The sequence below is a fragment of the Protopterus annectens genome, chromosome 9.part0 (assembly GCF_019279795.1).
Source record: "Protopterus annectens isolate FY-2018-M chromosome 9.part0, PAN1.0, whole genome shotgun sequence".
Classification (NCBI taxonomy): Eukaryota; Metazoa; Chordata; order Ceratodontiformes; family Protopteridae; genus Protopterus; species Protopterus annectens.
Window position 1 is genome coordinate 571,225,980 of NC_056743.1, and position 14,260 is coordinate 571,240,239.

Here is a 14,260-nt window from a genome sequence, read left to right on the forward strand (position 1 = left end):
CTTAGCTTTGTCCATGAAACATGATATGTGCGGTAACAATGCATCTTCGACGGTAACATTATGAATGAGCAGTCTCTGGAGTTAGTGTTATGATTTTGAAATATTGCACTTTGGGTAGCTGAGGAATAGCATCTCTTGGGATTTAGGAAAAATAAGCTCAAGACAAGGAAACTAGTAATTTTGGCAAACTAGAAAATACTTCCACAGCCAAGAAAATAACAAAGTCTCCATGAACATCTTCTTATACTTTTAGCAATGATTGGAAAAAAAGGGTCAAGAATTAGGCCTTATTCCACTTCCACAGAACTAGTTTCAAATAAAGCTCTTTTACAGACTGAAATGGTGCTGAACACCATTTTACATACTGTGGTCTATTTTTACGACGTTGTAATGCAAATTCATACTCAGTAGCCTTGCAGAGAAGAGGTGGTGGATAATGTCAAATCCTTTTTCTGAGACATAGAAATAAAGCTGTTGGAATAATATCTGTGTTAAGGGAAGGCTGAATGCCTATTAAAGGTTATATCATGGCTGTGGTTCTTGTATGATGCTGACAAAATCCATATTGTAATAAGGTACACATACACATTAAAATGCTATAGGTAGTAAATTAAGTAAATGTAATTGGCCTGCCTTAGATGAGGATTGACTTAGTATTTTTTCCTGTAGTACTGACACAGGACTATTTGAAGTGAGGTGATTGGTTTGCATGTGTGGTGTGTGGTTAGCTGAAGGAAATGCCCTTGTAGAGCACCTGCAGATGGCTATAGATGATTGTCACTGTTGTAGTGAAACCCCACCCCCATGTGTGCAGCATAAGGGGGGTGCTGCACTAAGTGTGTTATTCTTAGGCTCAGACATTAAACCGAGGTCACATCTGTTGGTGGTAGCTCAGGTGGATGTTGAAGATCCCATGGCACCTATCAAAAAAAAAATGTAGGAGAAAGATGCCCTGGCCAAATTTCCCCTAGTACTATAATACCTGCTTGGGCCTCCCATGAAAAGAGGCCACTAGCTTAGTGGGACAAACCTGATAAACACAGAATAATTAAAGATAAATAAACTGATTATGGGTTTCCATACTACTGTTTAAAGAAACTGTTTCTGTAATGAATCACTATAATTCAGAATATATTATGTCATTGCGAAAGTTACAAAGCTTTTTTTGTTTTTTTGCTAATTCCTGATAGGATCAGAGTCTTCAGAAAGAAAGGAATATTAACATTCGTCAGAATTATCTAGGGTAAATATAACTTAAGTGCCTAGTTGACTAATTAAGGTGATGTGAAACGTTACTGAAGTGGAAGGCTTTAATATTTCTGGTTGTCATATTACGTGTGATCCTTGTGAGTTAAATGCTAACTACTGCATACTGGTATATGATGACCTATCCTGGCCTATAAGATAAGATGGAGAAGAGCATCGATCTTTGCCAAGGATACTCCGTCTTCTACCAAATCTGTCTGTTGTTGTTTCAGAAATAAACAGAGCCATGCTGAAAAGCCGGATATAAGGATGATATAATGGCTCTGTAAAGTTTTTGCATCAAGGCGAGTTTACTGAAGCATTTTATGGCTGATGTAACACATTGTATAGACTGTTCATCTGGTACTTTAGGGCCATTTGGTAGTACATACATCACTATTGCTGTTAGAGTTTTTTGGTTACAAAAATTTATAAGGGTGGCGTAATTAGTTCCGTAGTTAGCACTGCCATCTCATTACTTGGTTCTTCGGGTTGGTTCCCACCTGGGATTCTACTCTCCAGAGTCTCTCCATGTGATTTTTTAAATAGGATCTGCTGTTTCCTGTCACATCTCAAGAACATGGTGATGTGTGTATCAGTGGTCCTATAAATTACATATGGAATAATCTGCAGTATTTGTATGAGTATGTTAGTTCCTAGCGTAGGTGTTTTCTGAGCACAGTATATGCCTATGTGGGTGTGTGCTGTGTTTGTGTGTGTCTATGCCTCCTGTGACGTGAAAGTTCAAAGCTCAGTTGTATGAACCTTGAAAATGTGATTCTCATTATAAATACTTTGAACAATAAGTGAGCAATATTTAGTGATTGTTACTCCATATCATGTCTACATGCGTAGCTTGGATGATATAACGTGGAACAGATTGTTGTTAGGGTTTAGATCTCCATAACCAAGCAGCATGTTTTAAAGGAATTTACATAAATGGTCTTGCTGGCTTTTACAAAAAGTTGGTAATACATTATTTTTATTTTATTCTACCATCATGACTTGTTTTATATATTTTTGAAAGCAGATGTTGTGATAAGTTTGGAGACTGCTTGCTCGTTTCATACTATTGACTGAAAAAAACAGAAGACAGGAGTATTTATTATGTGACATCTTGTTATATATCGTTTTGCTGGTCCTGAGAAATAATGTCTGTTAGAAGACTATATGTTGGTGGTTATGTTCCTCAAACAAGTGCTGTACACATCCAAAAAGAAAAAATGGGATGTTCCCAACTTACAAGTGCTTTGTTTTCAGTTATGTGCGAACAATCTGTGCGACAGTCAGAATGACATAACATAACACTACTTCTGGTATCAAACAACAGTGTGCAAACACATCTTTCCACCCCATTACTAGTAGCTATGGCAGGGTCAAGCTCCAAGACCAAACACAGCAGATACAACATTCAGAAGCAGATGCCCGCTTAGTCCAGTCTGCTCACAACCTCAAACATTGACAGAAAAGATCAGTGACATAGCAAATTAACATTTTCAGATACAAAGAATTTGGAAGTTAGTGCAGAAGACTAAAGTTCTGACTTGTTAATGAGCCTGCGCCAATGCTTCCTGTACCAAGGGTCCAGAACACTGAATAAAGATATAGGAACAAATTCAAGTTAAAGTGAAAGAGTGTTCTGACTTATAATACCAAATTTCATGACATTTGTCCAGTACTCACACAGCTCAAATTATAACATTTTTTGTTTATTTTCCAAGATAAATGGAAAAAGAAAGTATCCTTTTTTATGATAATAACAATAAGAACCTGATTAACAATCTGTTTTTATCTTTCTTAACATTACAGTGTACATTCCAACAGTAAAGAAGATCGAGTCTGGGATTTTACATGCAGAACAACTTTTCAGCAGTCTCCAACCTGCTACTGGACCAATTATGTCAATGAATTTGATGAAGCCTTCAGTTTCACGTGTCCTCTTGATGGAGTAATAAATGGACTTAGCAGCTACCATGATAACCATCGAGAAGACAGAAGGTAATTTTATAAGAATTCTATAAAACTGTATGTTATATCATGTATATTTTTATGATGATTTGTTTGTACATTTCAGGACTATTTTTTGTTCTTATGCGTAAACTCCAGAAAGTTATCTCAGTATATGCATTGTTTCCACTTCCTCTCTCTCTTGTTCTCTTTCCCTCTCTAAATTCATAAAAATAAAAGAAATAATAATAATAATAAAAAGTAAGGATGGTACATTCATTTAAGGACGGAGACAGAGTCATTTGGATGTACAAGAGTGCAAAGACATTTGAAGAGACTAGATATCACGGATTAATAAAAAAGCAGGTTGGGTAATCAGATAGCTCTTGTAGAAAAAAAAGGTAAACTAAATAAATACTTCTTGTATCATTCCCAAGAGATGGGTCATTAGCAAATACATTCAGTAGAGCTGACCAAGATAAAAGGTTTAAAAGTCCCTTTCAGTGAAGAAATAGTTTTGACATAGTTCCAAAATCTAAAGACAGACAATACAGTGGTACCTAATGGGATTTATCATCAGTTTCTAAAGATATGAATAGAAAAATGGAAATACCACTGATTACCCTTTTAGCTAAAAATCATCGGGAGAAGGCAATGTGCCAGAAAACAATAGGGCAAATGCAATTACTTTCAGATGGGAAGGTACAAGACAGATGCTAGAAATAATAAATTGCCAGTGTGACCTTTGTGGTAGGAAAAAATTATGTTATCAAGCACACTGAATAAATCCAAGAATACAGAAAAAGAGCTGATACAGGTACTTTCAGCTGTTGTCTTTCCTATAAGATAAGAGACAGAGGTGCCAGGTTAAATGTTATTTCAGTGGACTGTATGCAATGTTTTTCAGTGCATTTGGCAATAATTTGCATGGAAGAAAAATCATATTGTCACCATAGAAGGGATTGTACAATAGCATGAGGTATTATAGCATGCTTCCATGCTTTTGAAAACAGACTGGGATACTATCCTCAATGACTAAAGCAAGTCTTCTCAGAACATTATTAGTGAGCTCTGTGATATCATTAACATTTACATTGAGAAGCATAAATTAGTTAGTCACGAATATGCAAGTAAATTAAAAAGTCACTATTTGACAGAATCACCAAATCAGTATAGCAGAAAAAAGAGGAACTACTTTGCTTTCAAAATTGTGCTAATCATAAAATCAAGTTCCGATTAAAGTACAAAAACTACCTATTTTGTCAAATCTTCTAGAACTAAGTATGAACTCAGCTTGATATCAAAAGTTGAAAACAATAATAAGGTATTCTGTAATTACCTCAGAAACTTGAAATGGACAAATTGTGAATATAACAAGTTATAAATAAACCCTGAAATGATCACTCAGCCACAAGACAGTGTATTTGCTGAAATGTTTTGTACAGATTTCACACTGAGCAATGATGTGTCAGAGTGCAATGGAAACAATGAATGCTCCATGTTTAATATTCTGTAATTCAAAATGAACTCCTAAAAATGCCAACAAGGAGCCTGCCACCATAAAATACTGGGTCATAAACACTTATACTCACATAACTAGCCAGATTACACTTAAAAGGAAAATCAGTGGATGCCACGAGTAAAATGAAAACTCAAGTTCTGTGGAACCAGACACATATATCTTTGTTTCCTATACAGACTTATGGAAAACCTGACTAACCCCCTAACAATAATATCAGAGAAGCTGTTAGCATGTAAGTACATCTCTCACTTATTTTATCATGATGTAGTGGTACCAGTTAAGATAGCCTGTGTAGGGTGCATACTGGTTAAAATTACAAAGTGTCATAACTGAACTTATCTAAAATGACATAGCTCACTTCTGTTACCTTTGAAACAGGATGGGTTTGTTAAAAAGAAGATCTTGCTTTTTGAATGTTAAGGTATTCTTTGAAAAGGTAACAGCATTTAATGAGATGTGACAGTGCATGCTACTTATCCTGCCCTTGTTAAGACAGTCACACTATTTCATACCAGGCAGTAGTTGATAAAAGTAGTGTTAACCCTTATGTAATTTGTGGGTTAAGCAACAGGATGCAAGAAGTCCTTCCAAGATCTCCGAGAAGTAAGCTTCTCATTACAATCATACATGAATTTTATATAGACATATGAATCAAAACATGCAGTAGTGTTAAGAATGAAAGATATGGGTTTTGTGTAAGCAACAAGCACAGTGTGTGAGACCAGGGAGCATTTACATTCAAAGTGAAGAATATGATATATGTTAGATGTACAAGAACTATTAACAGCTGCATACATCACATTCTACATCTTTTTATGTAGTAAAACAGGAAACAAAAATACAAAAAAGGATATAAGATTAGTCACAAAGAAAACATTCCAAACACTGATCAGCCTTTAAAAAGTTTCTTTTTTTATGTATTGAAGCAGGTGAATTTACCAGAAAGAAGGAAGACCCTGAGCTCTTACATGATGTAATAGGGATATTCTGGCAGCTGGAAATGTGTGGTAGTTTTATAATATGGTGAAAAGAATTCATTTCTATTAGGTCTGTACTGGAAACATAAGACCCAGATGAAAATATCCTGGGATTCAGAAAGGCTTAGCATGATGCAGAAAGATTTCTTCATGATGATAATCCTATATGATTTAGAGACCATTCTCCTGCTATGGTTTTCCTCTCATGAGTACTGAAGCATGGATAGCAGTCTCACTGAGGAAGCAAAATGCTAATGCAGTAGTCATGGCGAGTATCTGATGTTCATTAACCCTGCACTGTCCCCAGGAAATGGCCATGGTTCCTGATTAACTTGGTTATCTTCCAAGTTCATTTTTTTTACTCTAGGAGGAAAGTGTGAACATAATCTTTTGATGGCTTTCACCTCTGTGGGAATAGTTATGGTATAGGTAAGTCATATCTCTCAACTGTTCAGATTTTTACAGACTGTCCAGATTTTTGCCATATATTTTGGTCTGTTTCTTGTAAAATTAGTGGTTTTCTGGCAAATAACTTAGGGTTAAAGTCATTAAATACTGATACAAACGTGAGTTTCAGACTTCATAGCCTTTAGAAAATGCAATAAAAAATAAATCCTTTTAACCAAAATAAAACAAAGATTCTTCTGATAAATAAAAAGCCAACCTACTTGTTAAAGTAATACAATGATTTCAATTGGGAAAATGACCCAATTGAGATATTCAGGGGTGATTATAAAATCTAATTGGAATGAATTACTTAAAAAAATTATAATAATTTAGTCAGTATTATTAAAAAACAATTACAAGATTGGAACAAACTAATTTTTACAATGGAAGATAGATTAATGTTTAAAATGATCATTCTATTTTATATGCAAACACTAACTGCTGCCCCAGCAAAAAATAATTAATTAAGCAAATAAATTCACAGCTATTCACTTTTTATGGGACTCGTAAAAAAACAAGAATTCGTTTTCTCTGGCATTGTAAAAGTTGGGAACAAGGAGGAATTTCATTTCCAAATATTGAACTGTATGCTTAATAAATCATCGTAATTTAGTAAGTCTTTGGTTAAACACTGGATATTCATCAATATGGAAACTATTCATCAGTCTTTATTACTCTCTAACTTTACAATAGAAGAAGGGAATCTGTATTCCTCTGATACAGACAGAACATTTTTAATTCTAAAATATGTTGTATTTAATAAAAAAAAATATGAATCTTACCCCTTTATTAATTATATATTACATAATTTTAGGAAAATAATGTATAACAATCATTTAGTGAAAAATATATTGTTTCTAATGTTTCCAATAGCATTCATTAAAGGCTGTTTAGACTTTTTTAACTTGAATAAACTAAAAGAAATGAAAAATAATGGCCTAAATTACTGGTACTAGTTTTTGAATGATATTAAGATTTATGACTCAAATCACCTTTTAACAAGATATAATATTAAACGTAATGATTGGCTAAATATGCAAACATTTTGAGAATTTCTTGTAAATTAAATAAAATCTAGTTTAAATACAAATTCAATAGTAATTCCTAAAATACTACTCTTATGTTTTGGAATTAACTGACAGACTTGTTATAAGATTACATCTGTATCCATGATTTATAAAATGTTGAGAGCTGAAGTATATTCCTCAGATTAAGTTTTTTGGAGCTATTCAACTAAAATTAATAAAAAAATGTTTTTCTGAAACTAATAAATCTTTACTATATAAATCCATAAATAATACATCTTCTTCCATCTATTAGAGAATTTTTACATGGAAATTCCTTCACAGAATTTTTTTAACTCTGTACAAAACCACATTAATGTATAATAAAGAAATAGTTAAATGCTGGAGATGTGAAGAAACATTAGATGCAGATTGGTCACACATGTTCCTAAAATGTTCATAGGTAACACCATTTTGGTCTGAATTCAAAGATTTTATCAAAGCATCGTGGTCGGACAATTGTAAAATAACAGATTCACTAATTTTGTTTAATGCACCAATACGAGGTACAATTCCAAAAATGCAAACACATCTTCTTTGGTCACTTCTTGCAATTGCAAGAAAAATTGTTACAATAAACTGGAAATGTCAGAAACTCCTCTCATTCTCAGATTTTATTTCTGTAGCCAAAATGATCTGTAATAAGAATTACAAACTGACTATATCAGAACACCAAATATCACAAATAAAAAACGGTCATGGCTGAAATTAAAAGACCTTTTAGATACATATTAATGTTGATAAGGAAATTTTGTAGTTATGGACTTTGTATATAGATATGTTTATGTTTTGTTGTATTTTAATTTTATTGGTTTCTATTATTGTGGTGCTCTTATGTATTGTACAATCTATGGTTATTTAAAATTCAATAAAATATTTAAAAAATCCTGTTATCCTAGCAACTTTCTAAGTTTATACGAACAATATTTAAATATGTCCCTATTTTTGGGTCTTTGTCCCTCTGTTATTTAAGGATTTGTCCTGATTTCTTGCACTAAGAGGTTGAGAGGTATGAGGTAAATACAGTGGAGCATACTTCTCAACCTCTTAACACAAGAAATCTGGACGAAGCCAAAAGTAATGGGGGACAGCGGTACTAAAATAGGGGCATATTTTAATTACTGTTTTTAAAAAGTTAAAAGGTTGCTAGAATAACCAAGTTTTGCTTGAGCCTGCATTTTCCGAAGGATATGAAGACTAAAACTCAAATGTATGCCATTATTTAGTGACTTAGATCCTCAATGATTTGTCAGAAAACCATAAATTTTATGAGGAACAGGCCAAAAAATATTAGACAGAAATCTGGACATTCTGTGAAACTGTGAACAGATGAGAGACATGGAGTGGAACCATGGAGTTGTGTGCATACGAGTGTTTATAACACTGAGCTAGTTCTAATCCGACTCTCAAGTACACATACCAGCACTATATCAGTTGAATCAAAGACTTGTTCAAGTAATCTTGCTGGCCACTGACTGTAATTAGTTTTGCTTTACAGTTTTATTAGGAAAAAAACATCATATGTAAAGGGTTATATCTGACTCTCCAGTCATAACCAAGTGGTTATATGTTACAGAAATGGATGTCAAGAAATTCAACTTGAGAGTGGAATGAAGCAAACCATGGGACAATAATCTTGACATCCATTTTGAGAACATAATAACCACTTGGTTATAGGTTTATAGGTTTGTAGTTATACACAAATATACTAGTCTAGCAACCACCAGGGCCTTTATAAGTTTAGCCATGGAATCCAGTCCAATTGTGTCCCTATCTGTCATGGGAGTGTATTAGAAAGGAGTATGCTAGTTAGGAAGTTGGCATAATGGTTAAGGTCTTTGCCTCCCATGTGCATGGTATAAGATTTAAGCCTGACTATCAGCCTATATCTATTTAGAGTTTTCGTGTTCTCCCTGTGTCTCTGTGGGGTTTCTCTCACTTTGGCAATACATGCTGAGTGTTTCCATCTCAAACTCACCAAAGAATGGTGCTGTGGGCAGCAGCACAGACTCTACATGGTGCCCTATGGGGGAAGAGTTGTATAGACCAATGACTTTGGGCATCTACTGTGGTGCACAGTATCCTCAAATCAGGAGTACATGGATCACAGAGTGCACACTGTGGCAGGGCTAGCCACTCAAGGGTGTAAAAAATATGGCTCTAGGTGATTATCTCATGTTGAGTATTGGGTATTTGCTAGTGATAAGTGGGTTGCAGACCTGGCTTACTCCAACCTACACCATGGAGGGGGTGTATGTTCCTATATTGGCCAGTGTTTGTCAGGCATAAAGTCCAGAAGCTTTGGTTCAATAAGCCAGTCAGTGTCCATTTGCCCAGCTCTGTTGCGTGAAGGCTGGATGCAAATTCAACCAAACTGCCAAGCATGAACCAAGTATTACTACACTCAATGTAGGTTCAGTGACAGGACAGAATTTGGAAGTAGATGACATGATAGTAAAGAGGACGCTGGACATCCTATATATATCTAGGCAACAAGATAGAAGGCAGTACAGCAAAAGCACTTGGCTTTCGATCCAGAGTCCACTACTCGGGAGGAGGATAGACTAGAAAGACTAGAAATGGTATGGAAATTGTGATAGGGAAGAGGCAATTAGAATTAGTGATAGTCTCAACGGCAATCAGACTCCAGCCTAATGATAAAGAAGTATTCATATTATCAGCCTATGCCCCACAGCAGGATTGTGATAGTGAGAAAAAGAGTGCATTCAGACTGCAGTTGCAGGACCTACTAGATAAAGCAGGACAACATGAATTTGTGTCTATAATGGTTGACTTAAATGCACATATCAGGACAGACAGAGCAGGATATAAAGACTGCCAGGGACCACATGGGTGAGGCACCAGGAATAAGGAAGGTGAGGCCATCCTAGACTTCTGTATGGCAAATGGTTTGACAGTAACCAAAATATGTAGTTCAGAAAGAGAGACGGTCACAAGATCACATACAAGACTAGCCAACATACAACTCAGGTAGACTTCCTCTTAGTAAGGAAAGGGCACTGGGATAGAATCAGCGATGAAACAGTCATCCCACAGCATACACAACTGGTTGCCACAATCAGCTACAAGCTGTGGTCAGAGAAGGCTCTAAAGTCAATAGAGACCAGGCTAAAGACCTTTAAGTTGGCTGGAGTAAAAACACAACAGTTCAAGGAATTACTCAGGGATCTAGTGTCTCAAGAAGATGAGGCAATAGATGGATTTGAAGAAAAATGGCAGCACCTCAAAACAGCATGTGTGAGGACTACAGAACAAATATGTGCCTGAGCTAGGTATGGAAATAAGGTACATAAGGAAAGCTAGGGGTGGAATGTGAAAGTCAAGAAAGTCATCAAAAAAAGGAGTGCAGGGAAAAAGTGGGAGATAGAAAAGACAGAGCAGGCTATGAAGGAAGACTGGTTGGCTAACAAAGAAGCTAAGAAAGGAATTGGAATAGCAAAGGAAAAGGCATCAAAGGCATTCTACGAACTTCTGGAAAGTGAGTCAGTAGATGGCACAAAGAAACTATATAAGGTTGCAGTGCAAAGGCAGAAAGATAAAGGAGAGTCAGACACCTATGGGATGTCAGGAACACCCTGCTCACCAGTCCACAGGACATCGAATGCAGATGGAATGAGTACTTCCAGCAGCTTCTGAATGACGAAAACCCCACAGAAGCTGTACTGCCACAGACACAGCCTATGATGAGAGAAGAGGCGAAGCCCACAAAAGAAGAAGCCAGAACAGCATTAAGGAAAATGAAGTCAGGGAAAGCGGCAGGCTCTGATGAGCTCATAGCAAATATGATAAAGCTTCTGAGTGAGATAGGGTGGAAATGGCTCCTGAGAGTAGTGATAGTAGTGTGGAGAGAAAGGTTCATCCCAGGTGACTGGAGAATAAGCATACTCGTGCCAGTGTTCAAGAACAAAGGGGACATTCACAAGTGTGGACAGTACAGAGGTAACAAACTCCTGTCACATTGCATGAACGATCTGAATAGGATGACTGATAAGTGAATACACAGAGTAGTAGAAAGTAAGATGGGAGGTGAACAGGTCAGATTCAGATCAGGATGCAATACAACTGACCTGATGTTTGCATTCAGCCAGATAGTTGAGAAAAAGCTAGAGATGAGGAAAAAGTCCAACTGGGCATTTCTAGACTTTAAGAAAGCATATGACAAGGTCACAAGAAAGTTGATTTGGGCAGTCTTGCAGTAGTTCAAAGTCCCAGAAACATTAGTAGAATTTGTGCAAGCTATGTATGAGGATCCAGTGACTCAAGTATGATCAATGTTCGATCTCACAGAGGGGTTCACAGTAGAAGTGGGTGTATATCAGGATCAGCTCTGAGCCCACTGCTGCCCATACTGGTGATGGACTACATTAGAAAACAGGCCATAGGGGACAGATCAACAAAGTTGCTGTATGCAGAGCTGAGAATTGAGATAGAAGGGAAAAAACTGGAACAGGTTAACAGCTTCAAGTATCTGGGAAGGGTGGTTGATGAGAAGGGAACTCTGAACGAGGAGGTAAAAGCTCGAATCAGAAGGGCTGCAGCCAACTGGTACAGAGTGTTAATTGTAGTGTATGACAGAAGAATGTCAAAGAAACTGTAAAGTAAGGTGAACAAAACAGTGGTGTGATCAGTGCAACTGTATGGCACAGAAACCTGGAAGCTAGAAGTTATGGAGATGAAGTGCCTGAGAAGGGTAGTAGGAAGTTATGGGGATGAAGTGCCTGAGAAGGGTAGTAGGATGCACACTGTGGGACAAATGAAGAAATGTGAACATAAGAGCAGAAACCAAAGTAGTTCCAATTGCAGAAAAGGTCAAAGAGAACAGATTATGGTGGTTTAGGCACATCTGCAAAAAAGCAGATGAGAATCTGCTGAAGAAGATTTGGGATAGACGGGAAGAAGGCAAGAGGAAATGGGGCATCCAGCAAAGACATTGACAGAATGTGTGAGGGAAGACCTGTGGCAGTCAGTCATGAGCATCAATGGAGGCAGGAGAATGACACTGAATGGAGAGCAATGGTGACACTTAACATAACACTCCAACCCCATGTAGAAAATGGGAAAAAGGGGGATAATGATGATGTTAGGAAATTTCTAGAGGTTAAGTGAGGGCGGTGTATGTTACTTTTGGCTTTACTGTCTGCCTCTGCCCTGAACATGAATTTCTGACTTTCAATCCATTGGTCAGAGTTTGGGCAGCCACGGTGGTGCAGTGGTTTGTGTTGCCACCTCACAGCAAGAGAGTCTCCAGTTTGATCCTCGGTTGGGGTGCCTTTTGTGCGGAGTCTGTATGTCCTCCCTGTGGTCATGTGGGTTTCCTCCGGGTGCTCTGGTTTCCTCCCACATCCCAAAGACATGCAGTAGGTGGATTGGCAACTCTAAATTGGCCCTAGGCATGAATACGTACATGTGTGTGTGCCTTCTGTGGAAGGGTGGGCACTGGGCTGGCAACTTGACACCGTAAAACTTCAGTGCCAATCATGAGCAAACAAAGTAATCCACTGTGGCGACCCCTAACCAGGAAAAGCCAAAAGAAGAAGAAGAATCCATTGGTCAGGGTTATGCTTAAATAGGGTTGGAGATGGACTCTGCTTCATATGCATGGGGAGCCTGTTCCAGAATAATACTTTGTAGTGCATGAAGAAGGTGTGCTCCATGGACTACCGATTAAACAGAGAAAGAGTGACAGAGTGAGAAAATGTAGGAATGTTAAGTGTTTACAGCTTTGAAAGCTGCAACACAATGCTATCGGTCATGAAGTGTGGTAATTATGCTCTTATATTTGGAAAAAAAACAAACCACTTAGGTAGTAAAGTGGCACAAGAACCGACTTTAACAAATGTTAAGCACCCCTTGCTTAAGATGCTAAGGTTGGGTCTCATGCTAAGCAGTAAAATCTGCTTGCACTGAGCAGCAAATGACAACAGCGGAACAAAAGATGCTTCTGCCTGCTGTCTGCAGGAATTAGGTGCCCATCCCTTCCTCTTACAAATTTAGAAACTAACTGGAATAACAGTTTTTGTCCACTGCCACAGATTTTATGAGGAACAGACTAAAGTTATGAAGCAATATCCAGGATGTCCTACAAAAATCTGGACAGCTGAGAGGCCTGAAAGGTGAGTGTAAATGTAATGGGTGTGTTACACTGACTTTCTGACAACAAATGCTAAGTGCTTTGAAAGCCTGCAAAGCACACATCTTTTTTTCCCTGTAACTAGTAGTAGATGGAGGACTACTTTGCTCTCGAGGTGAATTTCTTGGCCTCCATGTCTCAAACACATAATAAACAGGTTCTGATTAGTGACCTGATCATAATCCTGCATATAATACAAGGACCTTTAACTATTGTAATGTTCTATGAGACAGAAAAAAGGGAATGCAATGTGTTTTACAGTTTTGAAAGGCATTGCATATTTAGCACTGCCTCACAAAGAGCGCTCACTAAGAAACTGTATCTTTGATCCTCTACTAGCTTAAAAGCTATAAATGCTTCATGCTGCCTTACACAAAAAAGAAGTGTGGTGGTGTGAAATACATTACAGCTTTTACAGCTGTTACAGCTTCCAGATGTTGTTTTGTGGTGGTTGCTGTTGTGTGATACCAGAGCATGGCAGATCTGAAATGTGATTAACAAGGTTGTTTTTTTTACCCAGATTTAAAGCGTATTCATGGTAATAATTGTACCACGACTATAAAAAAACTACGTGTCATTTGACAGTCTAACTAATCAGGCCACAACAGCACTCTGTTTGGTATAGTGATTTAATAATGAACATTTCATTTAACCAAAAACTTTTAATGAATAAAGTTTGTTTATCTAGATGTTCCATCCTATTGTTTAACAGCCTATCAGCATCCCCTCCTGAAATATATACATTGGAGCCTTGAAAGAAAAGCCTTTAGGTATTTGAAGCACTAATCTACAGAGATGTATAAGGAAAGGATGTTACTTTTCAGTGATAATGAAAGTTATGATTAAAAAAAGGAATATGTAACTAGCTTGTCTGAGAACATCAGACAAATGTAAATATTATGGAAAT

At 37.0% G+C, this 14,260-nt stretch overlaps 1 protein-coding gene across 2 annotated transcripts in view; it reads left to right on the plus strand.

Moving 5' to 3' along the window:
- Positions 1–14,260, plus strand: part of LOC122811330 (hemagglutinin/amebocyte aggregation factor-like) — a 97,727-nt gene that overhangs the window by 66,456 nt on the left and 17,011 nt on the right. For both annotated transcript variants that reach the window (XM_044083099.1, XM_044083100.1), the window contains one exon: positions 3,055–3,243. In XM_044083099.1, the coding sequence (XP_043939034.1) occupies positions 3,055–3,243 (189 nt within the window). The remainder of the gene's footprint in view (positions 1–3,054; positions 3,244–14,260) is intronic.